General features: G+C 41.1%; 1 protein-coding gene across 11 annotated transcripts in view; it reads left to right on the top strand.

The window, feature by feature from the left end:
• SGMS1 (sphingomyelin synthase 1) overlaps positions 1-24,343 on the top strand; it is a 204,058-nt gene that overhangs the window by 164,985 nt on the left and 14,730 nt on the right. For all 11 annotated transcript variants that reach the window (XM_084634359.1, XM_084634365.1, XM_084634356.1 and 8 more), the window contains 2 exons: positions 4,316-5,168; positions 21,211-21,328. In XM_084634359.1, coding sequence (XP_084490485.1) covers positions 4,528-5,168; positions 21,211-21,328 — 759 coding nt within the window. In that variant the 5' untranslated portion in view covers positions 4,316-4,527. The remainder of the gene's footprint in view (positions 1-4,315; positions 5,169-21,210; positions 21,329-24,343) is intronic.

The following is a 24,343-nucleotide window of genomic DNA, read 5'->3' as shown; positions in this document are numbered from 1 at the left end:
AAGTGATGTGGATTTTGTGTTAATATTGGCTTTACAGCTGCATTTATTATTTGCACTTACTTAATGGGAGTTGTTCCTTTTAAGAATAAGGTATGGCAGATTGAAAGTGTGTTTGACACTAAGAGCAAAGCCTGGGAGATTAAGCCTGTTTCCAGAGAGTGGAAGATGCAAGCTGTGTAAGTCCCAAAAGTATGAGAACTTGATTTAATAAACTTACTTTTCCAGACAACCTAATTCTCAAAGGTGTAACGTTAACTCTAATGGGGATAGAATAACTCAGAGTATTACTAATGCAGTATATACTCCTGAGAGAATTCTGTGCCAAAAAATTAAATATTCTGCACCAAAAAGTATGTGCACAATATTTTAAAATTCTGCAAATTTTATTTGTCAATAAATAAATGTGGCTCCAGCGTGGCAGTGGGGACCACAGGCCACTGGCTGCATTGAGGTGGGAGATTACTCTGAAACCCCCACCTCCCCTAGTACAGGGACTCGGCAGTGAGGCTGCATCTGCCCCTGACACAGTGCAAGGGCTGGGCCTGCCCCAGAAACACCCTAGGGCCCTGTCCCTCTGTGCCAGGCATACCAGGTGTGGGTGGGCAGGCTTATCCCAGCAGGATTCAAGTGTGTAGGGGATCCAGATGTGGGGTGAGAGGTTTCTGTGTGGGGCAATCTGGATGCGGGTTGCTTATTGGGAGATCTGGATGCACAGGGGCTTATTGAGGGATTCCAGGTGCAGGGGCAATGGGACTCTGCAGGAGATCCAGGTGACGGTGGTTGGGGCTCAGCAGGGAGGTGTGGGGAGATTGAACTTGGCAGGGGGGTCTGGATATGGGGGGCTCAGGGGAGGGGATCTGGGTGCTGGGGGAGTAGGGCTTGATGGGGTGAGGGTCCTGGAGCAGCGGGTTGGGCTTAGTGGGGGCGGAGGTAGAGGGGGGCTTGGCGGAAGGTCCAGGTGTAGGGAGGTAGGACGTATCAGGGTGAGGGTTCGATGGGCTTGTTTCTGTTTCCCACATTTCCCCTATCCCCTTTTCTTCCCCAATTAACCTTTAGGGAGCCACCTGACACAGTCAGTTACTCTCAGGTGGACCTTCAGAATGCACACTGGGCCCTGATTCCCTTAAAGGAACAAGTAACTGTCCATCTGGCTTTATCTAGTTAATGTTCATATCTGTAGAAAAATAGTGAATGTGGATTATTTTTCTCTGCGTCAGATTAATCAATTAACTCAAATGGTTTCCTGAATGTGCAGTTCCCATTCCCTCCCCCCTAGAGATTTCAAAATCTATCCCTACCTGCCTGCTTTTCCCATGTTTCTTCCCTTACCCTTTGTGAAGCTTTTATATCATGCAATGGAAGACTGTTTAGTCTGCTACTGTAGGTATCAAGAAGCTGAAATTACCAAACTGGGCCTTGCTATGTGGCAAACATAGACCATACATATGGGGGGATGGTACCATGGAGTGCTTTCTTGTTCTGCATTTGGACAAGAGGTTTGAGAGTTCTCATAAAATATGAGCAGCAATACCCAGGCAGAATGCCATGAATTTCAGATGCAGTTTTTGCAGCAACTCAGAATCACCCAGTCCTATCTACTTTACTAGCAGCATGGAGTATTTGTGGATTTAATGTTGGCATTGAGAAAAGAGGCCCCGTGAAAAATATGTAAATGTTTATTTTTCCATAAACTATTAATCTAGTATATCTTTAGATAACTTTTAAAAGCATACTGTTTACTCAGCAGGTTGTAATAGATTATACAACTCTTCTCCTACTCTTTGGAGAAGTTTGCTTTCTAGCATATATTCTAGCAGGATGTTTGGCAAAACCCACTTCCCTAAAATTGCCGTTACGCTGATCTATCACATGGTTTTAGCCTGTACATACTCCTTTATGTTTTTAAGAGTGGTTACGTCTGGTTGCAATAGCGTCTTCTGTGATCCAAGAACCTCTTAATGCCACCCGTCAAGGGAATATAGAAGGGGACAGGTATCTCCTGATTCTGGTATATACATTCTGGTTCACCAAACAATATCATGTGAAGTCTCAAATAAAAGCCAGAATCACACTGGCTATTAATATCATCATGAAATATATGTACAGATACTTTTGCATGTATACTGAAAATATATTCTTACAGTCTGAATCAAGATGTCAGTCACCAGCAGAGGTAAAAAAACATGTTTCTTGTTAGACAAGAGATGTTAATTCACCTGTCTCTCTATTAGCTTACAATGATTAGCTTACATACTAACACAGTGGATGCCCTTTTACATACAGAGTCAAATGCTAACCAAGAGACGTGAAATCAACAGGAAATAGCACACAGGAGAAAACAAACTACAGGGGGTTATCCTGTCTAAGAGTAAAGACAATGAACTTTGGGGTTCTATCTAAGGGGCAAATAGACACCCCTTTATCCTGTACTTAGGAAGTAAACTGACATCACATTTACACTGATGAAAACAGGACCGTAGGCAAACTTGGTTGAAAACTCTGCAGAGGTGAGCTTCTTTGGACAGGAGGTTAACCTGTTAGTTAAGTTTAGTCTCTAGAAAGTGTATTATGATTTTGATTCATATATAACCATTTGTTTCCAGTATTTTTACTTACAGTCCCTTTAATCTTAAATCTTTGATAATAAATGTATTCTTGTTTTCACTATAAACATTTATAAGAGCTGAGATGTGAAGCATAGTATTGATTCTGAGTTGAATCATACAAGCTTACAAATTCAGTAAAGACAAGTGCAAAGTACTCATTTAGGAAGGAAAAATCAAATGTGCAACTACAAAATGAGTAACAACTGGCCAGGGTCTGGTGATTATAGTGGATCACAAACTGAATATGAGCCAGCAATATGATGCAATTGCAAAAAAACGGTAAATATTCTGGGATATACAAACAGGTGTGTCAGATGTGTGTAAGACAGGTGTGTAAGACATGGGAGTTAATTGTTCTACTCTACTCACCTTGGCACTGGGCTGTGGCATCTCAGCTGGAGTATTTTGTTTAGTTTTGGGCACCACACTTTACGAAAGATGTGGACAAATTGGAGAGAGAGACTAGAGGAGAGCAACAAAAATATGAGATTTAGAAAACCTGACCTATGAGGAGAGGTTGAAAGAACTGGTTATACTTAGTCTAGAGAAGAAAAGGCTATGGGGCGACGTAACAGATTTCAAATATGTAAACAGTTGTTATAAACAGGATGGTTGTCGATTGTTTTCCATGTTCACTGAGGGTAGGACACAAAGCAATCGGCTAAGTTCGCAGCAAGAGAAATTCAGGTGAGATATTAGGAATAATTTTCTAATTGTAAGGATAGTTAAGTACTGGAATAGGATGCCAAGGGAGGTTTGTAGAGTCCCTATCGCTGGAAGTTTTTAAGAACAGGTTGGACAAACGCTTGTCAGGGATGGTGTAAGTGTACTTGGTTCTGCTTCAGCTTTGGAGGGAATGGACATGATAACCTCTTGAGAACCCTTGCAGCCCTACATTTCTATGACTTATAGCTTGCATTTTGCTTTGTACTGTACATTTTATTTTGTTGATTATTTAAAATTAAGTCAGTATGGACTGTTAAAATTACAAATTATAATAAACCATAACTTTATATCAGAACTATTACAAAGTTTGGACAGTTAATATTTACATCATGGATCTAAAACCACTCTATCTGCTTAGATTTCATGTTGAATCTAAAACTGGAAGGGTCTATTTTTCCAGTTCAGATTTCAGTCGGACCAAAAACTTGTGATTTTTAATCTTTAACATGGTTGAAATCTCACATCATCAGTCGACTACCTATACTTATAGCTAAAATCTTGTGAAAGCATCTTGAGATGAGCATGATTTGGATCAGACTCCAAAGAATGAGCATAACATACAGTAGTATGGAAGGGGTATAAGAGGACAGGAGCTACATCAGTAAGATCACACAGTTGATGGATGAACAGGTAATGATTTTACTATTTGTATTACCTAGCTCGAGGAGGCCTGGTTCTGGACCAGGACCCCATTGTGCCAGGTGCTGTAGAAACATGGAACAAAAAGAGGTTCCCTGCCCCAGACAACTTTATATTAACTGTTAAAATGATACAGAAGATCAAACTAGTAACTATCTTGAGTATTCAGAAACAAACTTGAAAAGAAAAGTCATATGCATTTGTCTGAATTTTAAAAGGTACTTCTTTCTTCATGCTCCTATCTAGATATTGCTTCTTTGGGCTATTTTTTTCTTATGAACATAAAACGCAAACTTACAGGTTACCACTGTCTTAACACCTTTTATTTTTTTTTTCCTCACTAGAAAGAAGAGTATAAATGCAAAAAAGATGAACCATTTCCTGGACTGACCACCTTATATTGGTATTTGTACAAAGTATTTAGAAACTTGTACTTGTCAACTTGCCAAACTGGTTTTTGCTGCACATCTGACAGGATGAACAAGCCAAAAAGAGGCTTTTTGTTGTATTGGAACAATAGCAACTGCTGCCTGGTTTAAAGTAAACTTAAGACTTCATGCATTTGCCTGACAAAATGAAAGAAGTGGCATTCTGGTCACCCAAAGAGGTGGCAAATTGGCTGATGGAGAATGCTGTGCCAGAATACTGTGAACCATTGGAATTTTACACTGGGCAGGATTTGATCAATCTAACTAAGGAGGATTTTAAGAAGCCACCTTTGTCACGTGTGTCTTCTGACAGTGGGCAGAGGTTGTTGTACATGATAGAAACTTTAAAAATGGAGCACCAAATTGAGGCGCACAAAAATGGGCATGCCAATGGGCACCTCAGCATCAGTACAGATGTCACCACGAGTGAAAATGATTTCAGCACTAAAATCAAATTGAATGGGATGCCAAATGGATATAGGAAGGAGATGATAAAGATCCCCATGCCAGAGCCAGAGCGTTCCCAGTATCCTATGGAGTGGGGGAAGACTTTACTGGCTTTTCTTTATGCACTTTTTTGTTTCATCTTTACCACAGTGACAATCTCAGTCGTTCATGAACGAGTGCCTCCCAAGGAGGTGCAGCGTCCCCTACCAGATGCATTTTTTGACCGTTTTAACCGTGTACAATGGGCCTTTTCTATTTGTGAAATTAATGGCATGATCCTTGTAGGACTCTGGTTAATTCAGTGGCTGCTCTTAAAATACAAGTAAGTACAATTTTTTGCAATGGTGGTGTTTGATATACTAATCGCTTTTGGGAGAAGCAGGTATTTAAGGTATAAAACTGAAATCTTCGTAGTCTTTTTAAATGTTTCATTTTCTTGGGGTGATGACTTTTTTAAAGTCAATGTACTCTTGGCAGACTCAGAAAAATCTAAATATTTATCACATAGTCTATATAGATTTCTTTGGAGTGTACATTTTTTTTGTTCATAAAGTACAGAATGGAGCTAATCCTAAATACTGTGGTTAGTATAAATATGTGGGCTTGTCTTTACTTCAGAGTGAACTCAGGTGTTGCCCCAAATTCAAGTCCTGGCCACACACGAAAACCATTAAATTTTGACTGTGGTGGTGCTTTTAACTCAAACTAGGTCGCAGCTCGAATTAACGCAGCTCAATAGCACAACTCCTTAGCTGCTCTCAGAATCACTCTGCATACCTCAAATGTTCAGTTTGTCAGTGTGCCCACTCACTTGAGTTAGGCCAGCTCAAGTGTAGATAACCAGACTTAATGCCATAGTGAAGACTTATGCTAAAAAGATTATATCACTCTTTTTTAAAAGTGCAAAAGAAGATAAACAAACAAATATAGTGAAAAACACACAAAAGGTACAAACTATATCATGTGAATAAAACCACATGAATAGTTCTGGGATTTCTGCATTTTAGCTAGACATTTTAAGATATATGGGATTTGTCTTCCATGAGATGGGGCAGATAACGTCCACCTTAGACTACCAGTAGATAAACCAGTTTGGTAACTGATTAACATCAAATTTATCTCCTATTAAGCTCTGTCAATGAAGCATTCAAAGCATTGACTTTTACCAGTATCAGGATTTTCATAGCTTGTCACTTTTCAAAGAGCAAGAATAAGCATATTTGAGTTCCAGAAACCAACTATTAAACATCCAAAAAGCAGTCTAGATAATCAGCATTGGACAGAATTGAACACTAATGACATCAGTGGGTGCTCACAGAGTATGGCCACTAGCAAAGTGACGTGTTCAAGCGTGTCATTGAAAGGAATAGAATGCTACATAAACCTTCATGGCCCTTGACTACAGAGTATGTCAGAATTGTCTACGTGGGCTTGGCAGAAAAGCCTGAGGGTGAAAATTGCATGAAACTTTCATATAATTTGCTTAATAAATCAAAGTGGGTTCCCACAATTTCCCTTTCAAAAAAAAAATCCAAAAATTGCCCTATCACTGTATCAGTTATATCCCCGGCATTCCATGCATCCTACCATCAGTTAATATTCTCATCCATCCTGCTGCCCGCACATTTCTTCACTTTCCTCTTTTCATACAGGTGTCAGAGTAACAGCCGTGTTAGTCTGTATTCGCAAAAAGAAAAGGAGTACTTGTGGCACCTTAGAGACTAACCAATTTACTTGAGCATGAGCTTTCGTGAGCTACAGCTCACTTCATCGGATGAGCTGTAGCTGTAGCTCACGAAAGCTTATGCTCAAATAAATTGGTTAGTCTCTAAGGTGCCACAAGTACTCCTTTTCTTTTCATACAGTGAAGCAATTCTCCTTTATCCATCTACATTCTGTTCTGAAAAGGTTTCATACTCTGCCCAACTCCACGATATCTGAGCCCCCATAATTAATCCCCTTATTCCCTACAGTCCATCAGTACTCTCTGCCTTTCCCACCTCTACAGTCCACATGTTCCCTCTACCCCTTCATCTTTTCTCCTAGAGTCTGGTGCCTGGCTTATTTTCTCAGCAGTAATTTTCTGTTGGCCATTTTTGTTTCTTCCTTCAGGCAAACTTAGAAGTATGGGGCTGAGAGAAATGGGCCAGTGACTGAAACTCTCTCTTCCACAGCCAGCTGCTCAGCTCTCCCTCTCTCCAAGCTCCCTTCGTGTGTCTCATAGGAGGAAGTCCGAGAGCTGAGGGCCCAAACGTCCGGGCCCAAATGTCTACCCTGCAGTAAAAATCCCAAGACCTGAGCCCCACGAGCCCATATCAAATGACCCAGGCTCTGAGGCTACAGGTTTTTTATCAGAGTGTTGGCATACACCAAAAGTCTTACATGTGAGGCAAGTTGAAAATTAGGACTGTTCAGTTAAGAGGAGATGAGCAAGTAGACACGATATGAATATTTAATAGTGAATGGAGGGGTACATTATTCTCATAATACATGAACAAGGAAACATCCAATGAAACTGAAAGGCAATCAATTTAAAACTGATTAAAATAAATATTTAAATACATTGTGAATATTTGCATGTGGAACTCGGTGCCCCAAGATATGATTGAGACCAAGATGTCTGCAAAATTCAAAAAAGCATTATACATTTCTATATAAAATGAGAATACCTGCAGTTATGACAGATAGGTTAAAAAATAACAGATATGAACTTCTGACAGATATGAAATAACAGACATGGACCACTAACATGGTGAAGAAGAAGCTTTATCTTTGGGCAGATTATTCCATAGTTGTCCATTGCAGAGTTTCTTGAAGCTTCCTGTGAAACATCTGGGTACTGACCACTGGCAGAGACAGGAAAACGGACTTGGTGGGCAATAACTCTGATTTGCTAGGGAATTTCTGGTGTTCCTGTTAAGAGTACAATTCCAGGAAAGTTTACAGGGATTAATCTGAGCAACTCCAATTTAAAGAAACACTATCAAATTTGAATTTGTATACTATTTTTTAAATCAAACTTCTGATAGAGTACCATTTCAATGGTAAAATCTCTTTTTTAAAAATTCTGTTTAAATAATTGTGTAATTTTCCAGCTTTTCTGCAGACATATGTAAAGGTCTTTCCAACACTAAAGGGTGCGTGGGCATGAGAACGACTTCCAGATGTCCTCAAGCGTTACACTGAACAAAATATGGATGCTTGGAAAATTCAATGCAATAAAATTTTACTCAGCCACTAGCATGGGAGGCATTTTCTCCACCCATTCCTCTGTTTTGCTATTCTGCTCTTTGGTGTCGGTGCCATTTCTATGAATAGTGAATTATTTCAATTGGAATCAAAACTATATTCAGACTTCCAGCTCTTGAAGCAATGCGCAATTTTAAAGAGTACCATCCAAAAAGGCTCTTTTGCTGTCTTCTTCAGGAAAATGAATTAGAGCTGTTAACTAGCAGAATAGACTTCAACTTCTTTTCAGGAGGATCTACTATTTTTAAAAATATTCTCCAAAGTACTATGAATCCCTTCATCTAATGCCAAATTTCCAAGGTGCTCATGCAGGTGGTGCACAAATACCTGCTTCATATATGCATATATGCTGGGTAATACATTTATGTACGCTACATGTTGAACAGAATAAAATATGATCAGGAGTACCCCTTCTAGAGAGAGAAGTGGGCTATGGACTGTTCTATAGCTTGTTTATATATTTAAAAAAGACATTGTCAAGAATAGGTCTCAATTCTGCTTTTGAGTGGCTCCATGGAGTCTCTCTTGTCATTGCTTTCTTTTTATAGGTCTTAAAGTGATTGTGCCAGTTTCATTCGTGTTTCCTTTTTTTGAAAGGGTGGGGGAGAAGGAGCTATGGTACAAAATGTGGGTACAAATCAGTATGAGTATCAACTGCCCCAAAGCCCCTATCAGCTAGCTAGCCTAAGGAGGAGAGAGAACTTTACATTTGAGACCTTCCAACCTCCCACATCCTCCCTAGTGTCCAGGAACAATTCCCATTTTCTGGTTGTCTCCTGTGACCTTACGGATCAAAAGTTTCTACACTTCCAGAAAATGAAAGGATGAATTTTCCTTGTATTGCCTTTCTAGATGTTACTTTCTTTCCATGCATATTTGTGATGACTCACAAGTCAACCAGTGCCTTGCCACCCCCAGTCATTGCCTGGGATGGTAATGTGTCAGGTAATTATACTTGATCTGTTGCCAAGTTGTTTGCAGTTTAAACCTACTCTTGCTGAACAGCTACCATGCCCAGCATGGACATGACATAAAGTTGAAAATGTGGGTGATGAGAGGTGTATAGATGCTATCATTTGATGATTATTAATAGGTACATCTATGAAGGAAAATAAGGACACATGTTATGGTTATAAGAAGCACATGGGATTTTTTCAGGGAAAAAGGTAATATGCAGCATTTGTTGAAAATACATATGCATATGCATTCAGTTACACCACAAACACACACACATCCTGCAGATGGTCTTTATAGTTACCAGTCTGTCGTAGCTCGAGTCAATCTAATGGCCAATGGGTGCAGGAGTCAGGAGAAGAGCTGTTGGGGGCAGGATGTGTGTGGGGGTGCTGGAGTTAGGGCTGGGGTTGTGGGGGATGCAGGGGTCAGGGCAGGAGGCTGGGGTGGGTGAGGGGTCAGGGCAGAGGGCTGGAGGTGTGTGAGGGGGGTGCAGGGATCAGGGCAGAGGGCTGGGGGTGTGGGCTGGGGTCGTGGGCGTGCTCCCAGCCCCCTGCTCTGAGCAACTCACCAGGCTCCACTTCTCCCCCTCCCTCACAAGGGCCATCAGCTGTTCGGCAGCAGGGAGAGAGAGGAAGAGGGGCAGGAAGAGAGAGGAGGAGGGGCAGGAAACCAGCACTCTGGGGGAAGAGGCATGGCGGAGCTTGCCTACTCTGCAGCAGCAGTCGGCAGGACCAAGCTTCTTCACCCTGCCCTGGGGGAAGGGAGGCGAGGGCGGAGAAGAGCGGGCCGGGGCGGGCAGGATTTTTAATGGCACACTGCTGCCTGCCAGGGTCCCAGCCTGGGTTCAGCAGCAGGCTGAGCGGGCCTGGTGGCTGGGACTCGGCAGGCAGCAGCGTGCCATTAAAAATCAGCTTGCGTGCCGTCTTTGGCACACGTGCCATAGGTTGCCGACCCCTGCACTATAATATACATTAGCCTCTTATCTTAAATAGTTACCCAGACACTTCAACTTAAACACATTGGATTATATAAAACAACAAAACAAGTTTATTAACTACAAAGAGAGAGATTTTAAGTGAGTACTAGTAATGAGGCATAACATTCAGAAATGTTTACAAGAAAAACAAAGATAAAACAGGTTTCAGAGTAGCAGCCGTGTTAGTCTGTATCCGCAAAAAGAACAGGAGTACTTGTGGCACCTTAGAGACTAACAAATTTATTTGAGCATAAGCTTTCATGAGCTACAGCTCACTTCATCGGATGCATTCAGTGCAAAATACAGTGGGGAGATTTATATACACCAGCCTGAAGCAGATGTGCAGGTGAACGAGCCTCTGATAGTGTGGCTGATGTGATTAGGCCCTATGATGATGTCACTTGAATAGATATGTGGACAGAGATGGCAATAGCCTTTGTTGCAAGGATAGGTTCCTGGGTTAGTGTTTTTGGTGTGTGGTGTGTGGTTGCTGGTGAGCATTTGCTTCAGATTGGGGGGCCTAATCACATCAGCCACACTGTCAGAGGCTCGTTCACCTGCACATCTACCAATGTGATATATGCCATCATGTGCCAGCAATTCCCCTCTGCAATGTACGTTTGCCAAACCGGACAGTCTCTACATAAAAGAATCAATGGACACAAAGCAGACGTCAAGAATTATAACATTCAAAAACCAGTCGGAGAACACTTCAATCTCTCTTGTCACTCGATTACAGACCTAAAAGTCACACTATTACAAAAAAAAACCCTGCAAAAACAGACTCCAACGAGAGACTGCTGAATTGGAATTAATTTGCAAACTGGACACCATTAACTTAGGCTTGAATAAAGACTGGGAGTAGATGTGTCATTACACAAAGTAAAACTATTTCCCCATGCTTATTCCCCCCCCCCCCAACTGTTCCTCACACATTCTTGTCAACTGCTGGAAATGGCCCATCTTGATTATCACTACAAAAAGTTTTTTTTTCTCTCCTGCTTGTAATAGCTCACCTTAACTGATCATTCTTGTTATAGTGTGTATAGTAACACCCATTGTTTCATGTTCTCTGTGTATATAAAATCTTCCTACTATATTTTCCACTGCATGCATCCGATGAAGTGGGCTGTAGCCCACGAAAGCTTATGCTCAAATAAATTTGTTAGTCAATAAATTTGTAAGGTGCCACAAGTACTCCTGTTCTTTTTCAAGATAAAACAATTTCTAGTTCCTAACTTAACAAACCATATTACATTCAAGCAAAATTTCTCACCACATGTTTCCAGCAAGATTATTGACCAAACTCTTTCTGGTCAGGAACCCACCCCCACCCCAACCTCCCTGAGAGTCCAATGGCTATTTCCTTTGTTGTCTTCGGTGCATAGAATGTGATGGGCAGGGAGACGGGGTTGGGGGGTGCCTTGGGGTGTTTGTGCTTCCCTTATATAGTTTCAGGCCCCCCTTTTTGAAAAACATTTTCAGCTGAGAACCAGCAGATAAAGAGTCTGCGTGGAAGGATATTCTTGGCTGGCTTCTTTTCCCCCACCTGTTTGAGCTTCCTTTATTTCCCCTTCCAGCTTGATGACTCTGTTTAGTGCTTAAATGCAAATTAAGGCACACATACATTCCTTTGTTTAGGACAAACCTGTTTGCTCAGTTCTGCCAGGGTGAGGCTGTTGGATTGTGTTAATAACACCATACAGGGAAATCTTATAATTCCACATATAATGTTGCCACGCATAATTTATCAGGACAGTACTGACCACCAAATTATAAGTTTCTAATGATACCGCACAAGGCACATCTTGTACAAAGATTATTACAGTAGGGTGTAGGGTGTGAATACAGGGGTGTATTCTGTCACAGTATTAGCTTCTGATAGCACAGTACAGTTAAGTCTGGTTCAAAATAATTCCATGTATTCTCACAGAACATTCAATGAAAATCTAGCGATGTGAGCATAGTAGTACTGATTTCTGAATCACTTTGTCCTATAAATGAAGACAACACTCTATAATTTATTTTGTTTGAATACGTGTCAGTATCAATCTTACCGTGCATATGCATGTGCACAAGATTAGGGATATTTTTAAAAGAGCAGTGCCAGATACTGGGCCCATATCAACCCTTAGTGCTGCCCTTTGAGGAGGAAATGTATTCCTCCTCGCCATTGCTGATATATTCCTTCTTACCGGCTGAGAGCAGAGATTCCTCTTCTTGGGTATTGTAGAATGACCCCCAAGGAGGGTATTGGGAAACCCCCAGTCAGAGCGCCACCTCAGCTGGTGCAGGAGTGGCACTGGAACGGCTTACCCCAACCTGACCAGTACCTGTACAGTATGCCAACGTGGCCACACTGGCCTTGCTGAGGATCATCCTCCCACATGTCATGAAGCATATCATCCTCTCCAAAGGAGATCATGCTCCTCAGTGGCTTCACACCAGAACTGTAGGTGGTTCCATAAGAATAAGAGGTGTGTGACACAGAGGCCTATTGCCAAAGGGACTTTTGTTCTTTGCCACCCATCTTGCAGGATATTTATCCATAAGGGGTAACATGTAAGGTATCTACATGAAGCACATAACTTCTCAAGACTCATAATTATTGTGAGATATATGTTCAGGTAATATTTTAATGAATAATGTGCCTATGTTGAAAGTATGCATTGTGTCCTTAGAGTAGTCACCAGGTAATATGTCTCCGGGATGGCCCATTCAAGGAGGTGGGAGTTGTCACCTATCCCTGGATAGCCAATGATGTAATGCAACTCTGTTGACTATAGAGTTGCTCCATCCCAAGGCTATCAAAGGAAAACTATCAGAGACAATTGCAAACAGACAAAACCACTTGGAAGTAAAAAAAAGAACCATTACAACAGATGGGGGTTCGCCCTGTCTATGAATAAAGATAAAAGACTATAGCACAGAATGGGAAGGTGCACTCTGAATCCATTCACAGAGAAAACATCTTGTGGCATGGAGGTGTTTTCCTGAAAGTTTGGTTCCTGATTCCTGTAAAGCCATCAGCTCTACAACAGACTGATCTTGGGGTGGGGTTGGAGAGACCTACTTGATTAGATAGGAAAGGAGATGTTAGGGGGCTTATTCCTTCACCCACTTACTTCCCTGGTCCTTCTCGCATGAACAGAGAGCAACAATACCCAAAGTCCAAAAGTGCAAACAATTCGATGTTTTTTGGGGTGAACCTCCAGCAAGCATGATTCCAGTTTCCTTCCTTAGTGTCCCCCTTCCCAGCTCTGACACCACAGAGCCTTACACCTGTGTCCCTGTTCCCATTCCTGCCCTTTGCCAAACATGATTCCAATTTCCCCACCCCCATTCCCTGTTCCCATTTCCCCCTTTAGCAAAATATGATTCCAATTTCCCCACCCCCATTCCCTGTTCCCATTTCCCCCACGCACACCCACACACTTCCTGACTGACTGCAGACTATATAGTAAAACTTGAATTCTGCTTAGCTATACCTTAACCAATCATTTTACTGAAATTTAACTAACCAATCCTAACATATTGTAACATGATTATTTAACCAATTATATCCCACCACCTTAATTAGTTTACACCCAGCAAAATTAATTATACAGCAGACAGAAACAATCACAGAACCAGACAGAGATTATACAGACAAACAATAGGGAAATGAGGACTACAGTGATAGAACAAGAAATGAGGATTTCACATCCCAGCTATTGATAAGTGAGTTCTTGCCAGACAGGATGCTATCAAACTAAATTTCCTTTTACATTTTTTAGGCACTTCCCTTTCTCTGGAGGTGGTAGGCATTATCAGGACAGGAGTGTATTCCTAACAGCCCAATAGCACCTTCTTTCAATGTGACTAGTTTGGAATGTGAGGAGGTGACCGGTCGCTTCCCAGCTTATGGCTGCCTCTGTTGCTTAGCCAAAGATCTTAGCTGAAGCACAGGGCCTCAGACTGTCACAGTAAGAGAAGGACCTTACACGGGCAGACAGTGATTTTGATTCTTTCTTTTATATCTCTAACTAGCCAAGTGATAAGAATACACCTAAATTCTTAGAGTATAGGCCTTTACAGACAGGCCTGAATATCTATATCCTAACAGGTAACTATTGTTAAGTATGGTCTTTAGTTCACATTTTACTATTTTGTTTTGTATGAGGACGACACAAGATATCTCACTGTATACCTCTCCCACTGAACATCAAGGCCCACTCCATCACAGCTCAAACAACATCCTCTGCCTGCTTCCGTGATCTGCCAGGCACCAATGTGGAGTAACCCACTGACCTGTATCAAGCATTATGCATTGAGCCGAATGGCTAGATCAGATGCCAAATTCAGGAGCGCAGGACTACAATCACTGTTCAGCTCTTCCAGCTGGCACTAGAGGGTGTCAGCTTAGAGAGACAAGGTGGATGAGGTAATATTTTTTATTGAACCAACTTCTGTTGGTAGGAGAGACACAAACTTTCAAGGAAGAGCTCTGTGTAGCTCTAAAGCTTGTCTCTCCTACCAACAGAAGTTGGTCCAGTAAAAGATATTACCTCACCCTCTGTAATATCCTTGGGCCAACATGGCTACAATACTGCATATAGCTGACACTCCTCATTCTCACTATCCTAAGGGGATACTGCTTGCCAGTCACCAACAGTGGGATCCATAGACACGGACTCAAGAGAGTAGTTACGTTTGCTATAGTAACTGTGGGTCTTCAAGCTGTTGTTCATCTCCACATTCCATTTCCACTTTCAGTCTTTAGCTATCACAGTTTTCGAATGGTGAGGGAACTGAAGCAGGGTCATAGCCTCTCTGCCCTTTTGACCTCACAGAGGAGCACAAGGAAGGAGGCACATTGATTTAAAAAAATCTGATTTTGTGTGCATGAGGCTCATGTGGATCTACAGTGTGGGTTGCACACTGAATGCAACATCTTGATGAACCACAGTTCTTTGAGTTGGCTGCCTCCTAGATTTGTGGCTAAACTTTTCTCCCTACAGAAACATAACTAATTGAGCATTTTAGAGGAAGAAGATTCAGAGAGCTATGTTATGAGTTTAAAAACCTGGCATTTGGGTAAGTATTCCAAACCCATATATGCTCAATCAAGTGATTAGCCTTTTAACAAGGAGACCAGAAATCTTTGACATCATAAGTAGGATATTTATAATACAACTTCCTTCATTGCCTTTTACCTTTATAGCTGTTAGTAATTAAAAGACCATTTGGATTATTCTCAGACAAACTATCAGAAGTAATCCCTGATTTTCTGAGATGACAAAGTAACCATGGAGACAAAGAAAAAAGCATTCATAGGTATAATTATTCCACTGGATAGTGAGGATAACTGGGAAGTCCCTGATATGTTACCATAGGTTGTATGTTAATATATCAAATGACATTTTGACTTGTTGTTTAAACATTATCTCCATTTTTGTATGGGCACAGTGAGGCCCTGAAGTTCAGGGTCCAATTCAGGAAAGCATCCCTTTTTAGGGAAGTTAAGCATATTTAAATGCTTTGCTGAATCAGAGTCTTGTTCAAAGGTACATAGTGAGTTGGTGCCAGAATATGTGTTGGGGTTCCAAGCTCCCTGACTACTTCTCTAACTGGAAAATCATACTTCCCCCTGAATCAGTTATTCCTTTAACTTTTGTAAACCATAATAAATAGATTTAATCCTAAATACATTTAACAAGAGGATTTATCTGAGATAATCTAATTTGACTAGCTTTTATTTTCTCAACAATAATGCTATGGCATATGAATAAGTTATTTAGCCAAGAGGCGTAATTCTTAGCTTTTATATAATATATAATGATATAAAAATGGAAAATAATAATATAGAACTTTGAGGATATTTTTGGCCAACATTAATAATATTTAGTCATTTACTCTATGCTGTCATTAACTCATTAACCGGTAATTAAGTCTTTGAAAATGTTGCTCATTACAGTCACACACCCTGAACCATCCTGAATTTAATACTAACATTTCTGTTCATAAATCTAGGAAATGTAAATTAAATTAGCTTGGGTCTTTTGTTTTTGAAGAGCAAACTGTGCCCACTAGTGGTGCATGCATCAATAGCATTATATGAGAAGATTCTGTTTTATTGTGTATAGACTTATATACTGATTTCATCACCATAGTATTTGCGAGCTTGCCAGTAGTGGTTTAAGCATCGTAACTAATGTCTGTCATGTGTTTGTTCTCTTATCCTCTTCCCAAGGAGAAACGTGTGCGCAATGGAGTATTTTATTTGTTTTTTGGTTGTTTGGTTTTCATATATTCATAACATATTTTGACTTTTCAGGCTAGATTCCCATTCTCAAAAACAGTGGTGGTGCTGCCCCCCTTACACCGAATAGCCCAGTGCCCTAACCATTGGAGCTATGGAGTCATTCTGTCTATCACAGTAAATGTATAAGTATTTTGTGGAAAGTGCGACAGTTTCAACAGGAGAGAGACCCTCAGAATAGCCAATAGCCTGGTGCTTAGCGTATCTTGGGAAGCGGGGAGACCTAGGTTCAAGTCCCAGCTCCGGAGTGGAGATTGAAATTCCTTTCTCTCACATCCCAGATGAATGCCCTAATCACTGAAGTACTGCATATAAAGGGTTTTGTGAATCTAGCCTTCATTTTTTGCTTTTATTAAAAATACTCCAAATTAAATGTTTTGTTCAACCCTAAATTAAAGTTTTCAGACTTCAATTCATTGAAAATGCTAAAAAAAAAAAAAAAATAAAAATTGGCTTCTATTCAACCAGAGCCAAATTTTTTTTATTTTTCCAGAACTATTAGCAAACCAAAAAATGAATTGGCACAGCTCTACTGAGTATGACTAAGGGTTGCAGAATCCACCTGTAATTTAAACTATCTACCTACAGTGCATAAAACCATTACACTCTAGTGCAACTCCTCACAGTTGGGTCTCAGAAGTATATTACAAGTTAGTAGCCATTTGTTAATTAGTGAACTTAAAAGTATTGTCTGAGTCTCTCTCCTTTGGTGTGCTATAATGGTATACATAGTTGCAACAATCTTGTCAGTATTTCCAGCCTGAGAAAAACAGTGGTATTGAATTTTTACTTCACATTTGCCTTTTACAGTTTATTCTGTGTCTTTAGCCCAGAGTCTGCTAAACCAGTTAGTTTAAATAGTTTAATAAAATGGATGTTCAGCCTTGAGTTCAGCTTTTGCTCCTTAGTGAAATTGATCTCTCTAATGGAATAATGCCCTTATCCCAGTTTGCAATAGTTACATCCATGGAGATATAGTCTGATAGTACAACCTTAAACCTTCTTTAGTGTATTCCTGTTTGCAAAAATATTTACTGTTTCAAGAGGAGGTAATCCTTCTTTGTCTGAAAGATATGTGTGTACACAATATATTGTTTGAAATCTTTCCATCAAAGCATTTAAATCTCTTATGTAATATTAATCTAGCATTGTTGAGTCATGCTGTAGTCAGATCAATAGTACTGCAACTAATTGACTCTGCCAAAAGCCATTAAAAATCAAATTGTCAGCCATTTGTGAGTTTCACGAGAGTTCAGTTTGCTACTGGTTGTTTTGAAACTTTACTTGTTTAAATGGTATTAGATGTGGTTTTGTCTGGATTAAGTGCTTTTAAAAAAGTGAAATTTGAAAGCAGTCACAAGTAAATGCTTTAGGAATCCTTGCCTAAATACGTAGTTTTTACTTTAACAGAGACAGTCTGGGGAAGGAGAGCAACAAGAGTGGGAAGGGATAACTTTTCAGTATGTTTACTATATAACCTTCTTTCAGACAGCTTCTCTTAAAGTATTCCATGGAAAGTGCTATAATGATAGAGTAATATACCTGGGGCCTTGTATGGTAAGTTGTCAAGGTTCCTTCCCCACTCTGAACTCTAGGGTACAGATGTGGGGACCTGCATGAAAACCTCCTAAGCTTACTTTTACCAGCTTAGGTTAAAACTTCCCCAAGGTACAAACTATTTTACCCTTTGCCCTTGGACTTCCACTGCCACCACCAAACATTTATCTGGGTTTCTTTATTAGGAAAGCGTTGTTTGGAAACGTCTATCCCCCCAAAATCCTCCCAACCCTTGCACCCCACTTCCTGGGGAAGGTTTGGTAAAAATCCTCACCAATTTGCATAGGTGACCACAGACCCAAACCCTTGGATCTTAAGAACAAGGAAAAAGGATTTTAATAGAAGTAAAAAGTAAAAAATCTGTAAAATCAGGATGGTAAATACCTTACAGGGTAATTAGATTCAAAACATAGAGAATCCCTCTAGGCAAAACCTTAAGTTACAAAAAGGCACACAGACAGGAATATCCATTCTATTCAGCACAGCTTAATTTCTCAGGCATTTAAAGAAATCATAATCTAACGCATATCTAGCTAGATTACTTACTAAATTCTAAGACTCCATTCCTGTTCTATCCCCAGCAAAAGCATCACACGCAGACAGACCCAGACCCTTTGTTTTTCTCCCTCCTCCCAGCTTTTGAAAGTATCTTGTCTCCTCATTGGTCATTTTGGTCAGGTGCCAGCGAGGTTATCCTAGCTTCTTAACCCTTTACAGGTGGAAGGATTTTTCCTCTGGCCAGGAGGGATTTTAAAGGTGTTTATCCTTCCCTTTATATTTATGACACAAGTAGAGACAGTATGGGAGAAAGGATAATGTTTGATCTTACCTAAGAATTCTACTTTTGGCTGGATGAGAAACTGCAAGCCTAGTTTGCCATCATTTCCTCAGTTTTAAATGCTGATTATTTTATGAAAGCAAAACCAACATAACATGTAACTAACATAAGGTTGTACCAGTTCTTCACCAGATTTCTTCTATGTTAAGTTTCTTTCCTCTAACCTTTATCTGTTGTTTTTGAGAATATCTCAGAGTGATTCTCTTCCTCAGCACAGTGAGGCTTAATCCTGATGTATCATATATATGCTTGCCAATATTTAATATTATTGCTACTGTTATTATAGTTATTACTACTATAATTACATTGAAAGTTGGCAGCAGAAGGCTAAGTGGGCCAAATTTTGGGTTGGCCTCAACCTGCAACCTAAAGTTATACTTGTATTTTGTGTGCCATTGGTACTTGCAAAGCCTGCATTTCATTTTTAACATGAATTTGCAATTAGGGTGACAGCTAATGATCAGTTTTTCACACTCAAACCTGAATGGATAAAACTTGCAGATGTAATTATAGAGGTAAATTTTGAAACGTGTGACTGATTGTGTTTTCATGAGTCCACTGTGGATCCATGGTATTTAAACCTCCAGTTCTTCTTCAAGTGCTGGTTCCTATTGTATTCCTCATGTGGGTACACATGTGCAGCATGCACCTGAGTTCAGAGATTTTAACAAGCTGTGTCTCTTGGTCCACATATGCTCAGTTGGTCTCCTCATGCTTCTGAGCAAGAGTAGAAGAGGCAGTACAGGTTGACACCCCCTCAGTTCCTTACCGCCACATGGTCCTGAGTCAGAATTCAATGTTCTCTCTTTCTTCAGCTTTCAGAGATCCTGCAGATAAAATAGTATATAGTTATTCTTTTTAGTTTAGTACAGCTATAGTTTTAGTGTCATTTGTGTACTTTACTTCCCAGGACCGGGGACTACCTCCCTGCAGTCTGGGCCTATGCCCAAAGTCCCAGGCTTCAAAAACTGCATCTCCTGCACTAGATCCTTCGCTGTCAAAAAGGAACACCAATGTTGTGTCTACTGTCTGAGTGAGACACACATTTCTTCTGTGTTTGTTGATCATTTCCACCAATAAATTGCAAACCCTGTGAGCTTCATCTTAGGAAACCCTTAATGGAGAAGGCCCTGAGGCCCCCCTCTGATCTGGGGCAGGGAAACCCTCCTCTACAGCAGCCTCAGTAAATGAGCACATGCCTAGGAGCAGAGCCTTCAATTTCAAAGACCAAAGACTCTTCCTTCAGGGCTTCCCATGAGAATAAAGGGCGTTCTCATGGGCGCAAGGACAGATGCCTGTCAAGAACTGTCCATAAGAGATGCGCTCCTTCCCTGAGCCGATCGAGGTTGGGTGAGCCTTCTAAAGGAGGGCAAGTTGGTGGCAAAAAAGAGCTTTTCAGGTTGAAGTTGATGCAACAGTTATAGTATCCAGAAGCTTGACCACAGGTTTTTTTATGAGGAGGGATTCTTGGTTGCAATCCTTGGGCTTTCCCAGGGAAGTGAAGAATACTATGCAGGACCTTCCCTTTGATGAGTCAAACCTCTTTAATAAGAAAATGACTGACTCTTCATTCATTAAAAGACTTGAGGGTACCCTCCACTCCCTATCTGTATTCCACTACCTGCCCTCCGTCCCCTCTGCTTCTGGTCTGGTTGGATTCACCATGAGAAGAGAAACTGAGGGGACGTCAACCAGCAGTACCTCTTATATCCTCACTCGAAAACACAAGAAGACCCACTATGGATATGAGGGCCAATGGACGCCGCTCGGTAAAATGTCTGGACTCGGATGCATGCTCATGCATATCCATGTGTTGAATACAGATACAGATCACATATTTCAAAGGACTTCCGATATTAGTAAACAACCTCCTTTTGTCATTGGTTGGTCTAATTCAGCTTTGTAATAATTGTATTTCTGTATTTTAGATTGCCGATTCTCTTTCATGAGTAACAATTTTTAATGTATATGAGTAAATCGAATATGATTGCTCCTTTTGGAAGATAATTCACTGTTTGTAGATGCAGAGATACTCTGCAGAGATTAAAGGAATTCAGCCTCTGGCTAGAAACCTATGTTAGTTTTGGACTGGCTTTGTTTGCTATCTTTAAACTATGAGTTATTTGTATTTATGAGGAATGGTGGTAGGAAGCGATCGTAGGTTAGTGTTTAGAACTAAAAGTTAGAAATTTGGGGTTTAGTCTTAATTCTGCCACTTAATTCTGCCACTGAGTTACTGTGTAATCTTAATTGCATTCTGTGCCTGTTTTGCACCTGTAAAATGGGAGATACCTTCTATTTACTACTGTTTGTAAAGTTCTTTAATAGTTTTAAATGAAAGCTGATGTAGATGCATAAAGCATTATTAAAATTACTGAGCTTGAATTGTCAACATGATATTCTAGACTGATGCCTTTCATGTTTTTAGACAAATCTTGGTAGAATTTGTTTCCTTAGAATGACACTTGTTTCCCCCCTTTCTCCAGGTCTATTATTAGCAGAAGATTTTTCTGTATAGTTGGCACACTATACCTATATCGGTGTATTACGATGTATGTAACTACACTGCCAGTACCCGGTATGCATTTCAACTGTTCTCCAAAGGTAAGTTTTTCTCACTGCAATTCCATTTGGTAGCTTCTGTTCTTTTTCCTTTTTCCACACGCCAGAGATCCTTAATAACTGTGAACAGACCTGTTGATTGTAACTCTCATATAAGTTGGAATGGCAAGGACGTTTTTTCACAGATCGTCAATGCTGCAAATTTGTCAACCGGGGTGCTAGCTGTTGAACAATGCAAAGCACTCCCTTCTCAGGCCTAATTTACAGTGTTTGTGTCAATTTTTAACTATTTTGATTAGGGGTGTGACTTTTTTGTTTTTTTTTTTTTCCTGAGATAGTGGAATCTGTACATCCTATAATGAGATGCAGTTACTGATGTAGAGGTGCCATATACCACTGTAGCTTACTTCTAGAGCTGAGCAAAATTTGAAATTTCCATCTCATGGGAAATTCCAGTATTTCAGCATTTGTATTTTCATCCCGAATGGAAAAGAAAAGTTAACATTTGTAAAATTTTCATGGAATTAAATATTCCAAAAAACTTAATTTCAAAAATATTAAAATGTTTTCTCCTTTTTCGATCGAAACAAAACCTTTCGTCATTCTTGAAATTAGTGTTTCGTTTCTGTTGGTTGAACTCAGGTAGGATGCTTCGTTGCAAGTTAGTTCGACATTAAACTGTATTTTCCCCATTGTGGCGCATTGACACATATAGTCATAGAAGATTAGGGTTGGAAGAGTCCTCAGGAGGTCATCTAGTCCAACTCCCTGCTCAAAGCAGGACCAACCCCAACTAAATCATCCCAGCCAGGACTTTGTCAAGCTGGGCCTTAAAAACCTCTAAGGATGGAGATTCCACCACCTCCCTAGCTAACTCATTCCAGTGCTTCATTACCCTCGTCGTGAAATAGTCTTTCCTAATATCCAACCTAGACCTCTCCCGCTGCAACTTGAGACTATTGCTTCTTGTTCTGTCATCTGTCACCACTGAGAACAGCCTAGCTCCATCCTCTTTGGAACCCCGCTTCAGGTAGTTGAAGGCTGCTATCAAATCCCCCTGCACTCTTCTCTTCTGCAGACTAAATAAGCCCAGTTCCATCAGCCTCTCCTCACAAGACATGTGCCCCAGCCCCCTAATCATTTTAATTGCCCTCCACTGGACTCTCTCCAATTTTGGGGGGCCCAAAACTGGACGCAATACTCCAGATGTGGCCTCACCAGTGCCAAATAGAATGGAATAATCTCTTCCCTTGGTCTGCTAGCAGTGCTCCTACTAATGCAGCCCAATATGCCGTTAGCATTCTTGGCAACAAGGGCACACTGTTGACTCATATCCAGCTTCTTGTCCACTGTAATCCCCAGGCCCTTTTCTGCAGAACTGCCCCTTAGCCAGTTGGTCCCCAGCCTGTAGCAGTGCATGGGATTCTTCCATCCTCAGTGCAGGACTCTGCACTTGTCCTTGTTGAACCTCATCAGATTTCTTTTGGCCCAAGCCTCCAATTTGTATAGGTCACTCTGGACCCTATCCCTACCCTCCAGTGTATCTACCTCTCCCCCCAAGTTTAGTGTCATCCGCGAACTTGCTGAGGATGCAATCCATCCCATCATCCAGATCATTATTGAAGATGTTGAACAAAGCCAGCCCAGGACCAACCCCTGGGCAACTCCGCTTGATACTGACTGCCAACTAGACATCAAACCATTGATCACTACCTGTTGAGCCCGACAATCTAGCCAGCTTTCTATCCACCTTATAGTCCATTCATCCAATCCATTTTTCTTTAACTTTCTGTCAGGAATACTGTGGGAGACCATATCAAAAGCTTTGCTAAAGTCAAGATATATCACATCCACCACTTTCCCCATATCCATAGAGCCAGTTATCTCATCATAGAAGGCAGTCAGGTTGGTCAGGCATGACTTGCCCTTGGTGAATCCATGTTGACTGTTCCTGATCACCTTCCTCTCCTCCAAGTGCTTCAAAATGGATTCCTTGAGGACCTACTCCATGATTTTTCCAGGGACTGAGATGAGACTGACCAGTGTGTAGTTCCCCAGATTCTCCTTCTTCCCTTTTTTAAAGATGGGCACTATATTTGCCTTTTTCCAATCATCCAGGACCTCCCCTGATCACCACGAGTTTTCAGAGATAATGGTCAATTGCTCTGCAATCACATGAGCCAAGTCCCTCAGCACCCTCGGGTGCATTAGATCTGGCCCTATGGACTTGTGCATGTCCAGCTTTTCTAAATTGTCCTTAACCTGTTCTTTCACCACTTAGGTGAACATGGAAGTTGTATTTTGGGAGCCTGATGGTCTCTATTCTCCCCAAGGACCAAGCTTCACAGCTGGACTATATCTGCGATTCACAAGTCCCCATACAGTTTCATCAAAGGGGAGTCCAGATGGCATTGTGGGATTTGTAGTCCTCCAGAGAGCCTGACCTGTAGGTCCCATGAGGCAATGCACTAGTAGGAAAGTGCAGTGTGACGGGGCAAGGCCAGATGGCTATAGAAAAGTAGTGGGAGATAGATATATTAGCTCCAGGCTAAACAAATCCCTGGTACCAGGATAAGTGAAATGGCAGCTGCTCCAGGTCAATTAAGACACTTGGGGCCGATTAAGAACTTTCCAGAAGGCAGGTAGAATGCTAGGTTGATTGGGACACCTGAAGCCAATCAGGGGCTGGCTGAAGCTAGTTAAAAACCTCCCAGTTAGTCAGGTGGGTGTGCATGTCAGGAGTTGTGGGAGGAAGTTGCGCTGTTGGAGAGACTGAGTATTACACACCATATCAGGCACGAGGAAGGAGGCCCTGAGGTAAGGGTGAAGTGGAGCTTGAGGAAGTGAGGGCTGCTGTGGGGGAAGTAGCCCAGGGAATTGTACATGTCATGTTTCTAAAAGGTCAGCTACCATAGCTGATACTATTAGGGTCCCTGGGCTAGAGCCCGGAGTAGAGGGTGGGCCCGGGCTCTCCTCCCTCCCCCCCAACCTTTGCCCCCTGATTAATCACTGAGACTGGGAGACAACAGAGACTGTGCAAGGAAGGATAACTTCTCC

Source organism: Lepidochelys olivacea, assembly GCF_965140295.1.
Source record: "Lepidochelys olivacea isolate rLepOli2 genome assembly, chromosome: 7".
Lineage (NCBI taxonomy): Eukaryota > Metazoa > Chordata > Testudines > Cheloniidae > Lepidochelys > Lepidochelys olivacea.
The sequence above is the reverse complement of the archived record's forward strand: the minus strand, read 5'-3'. Positions and strand labels throughout refer to the sequence as shown.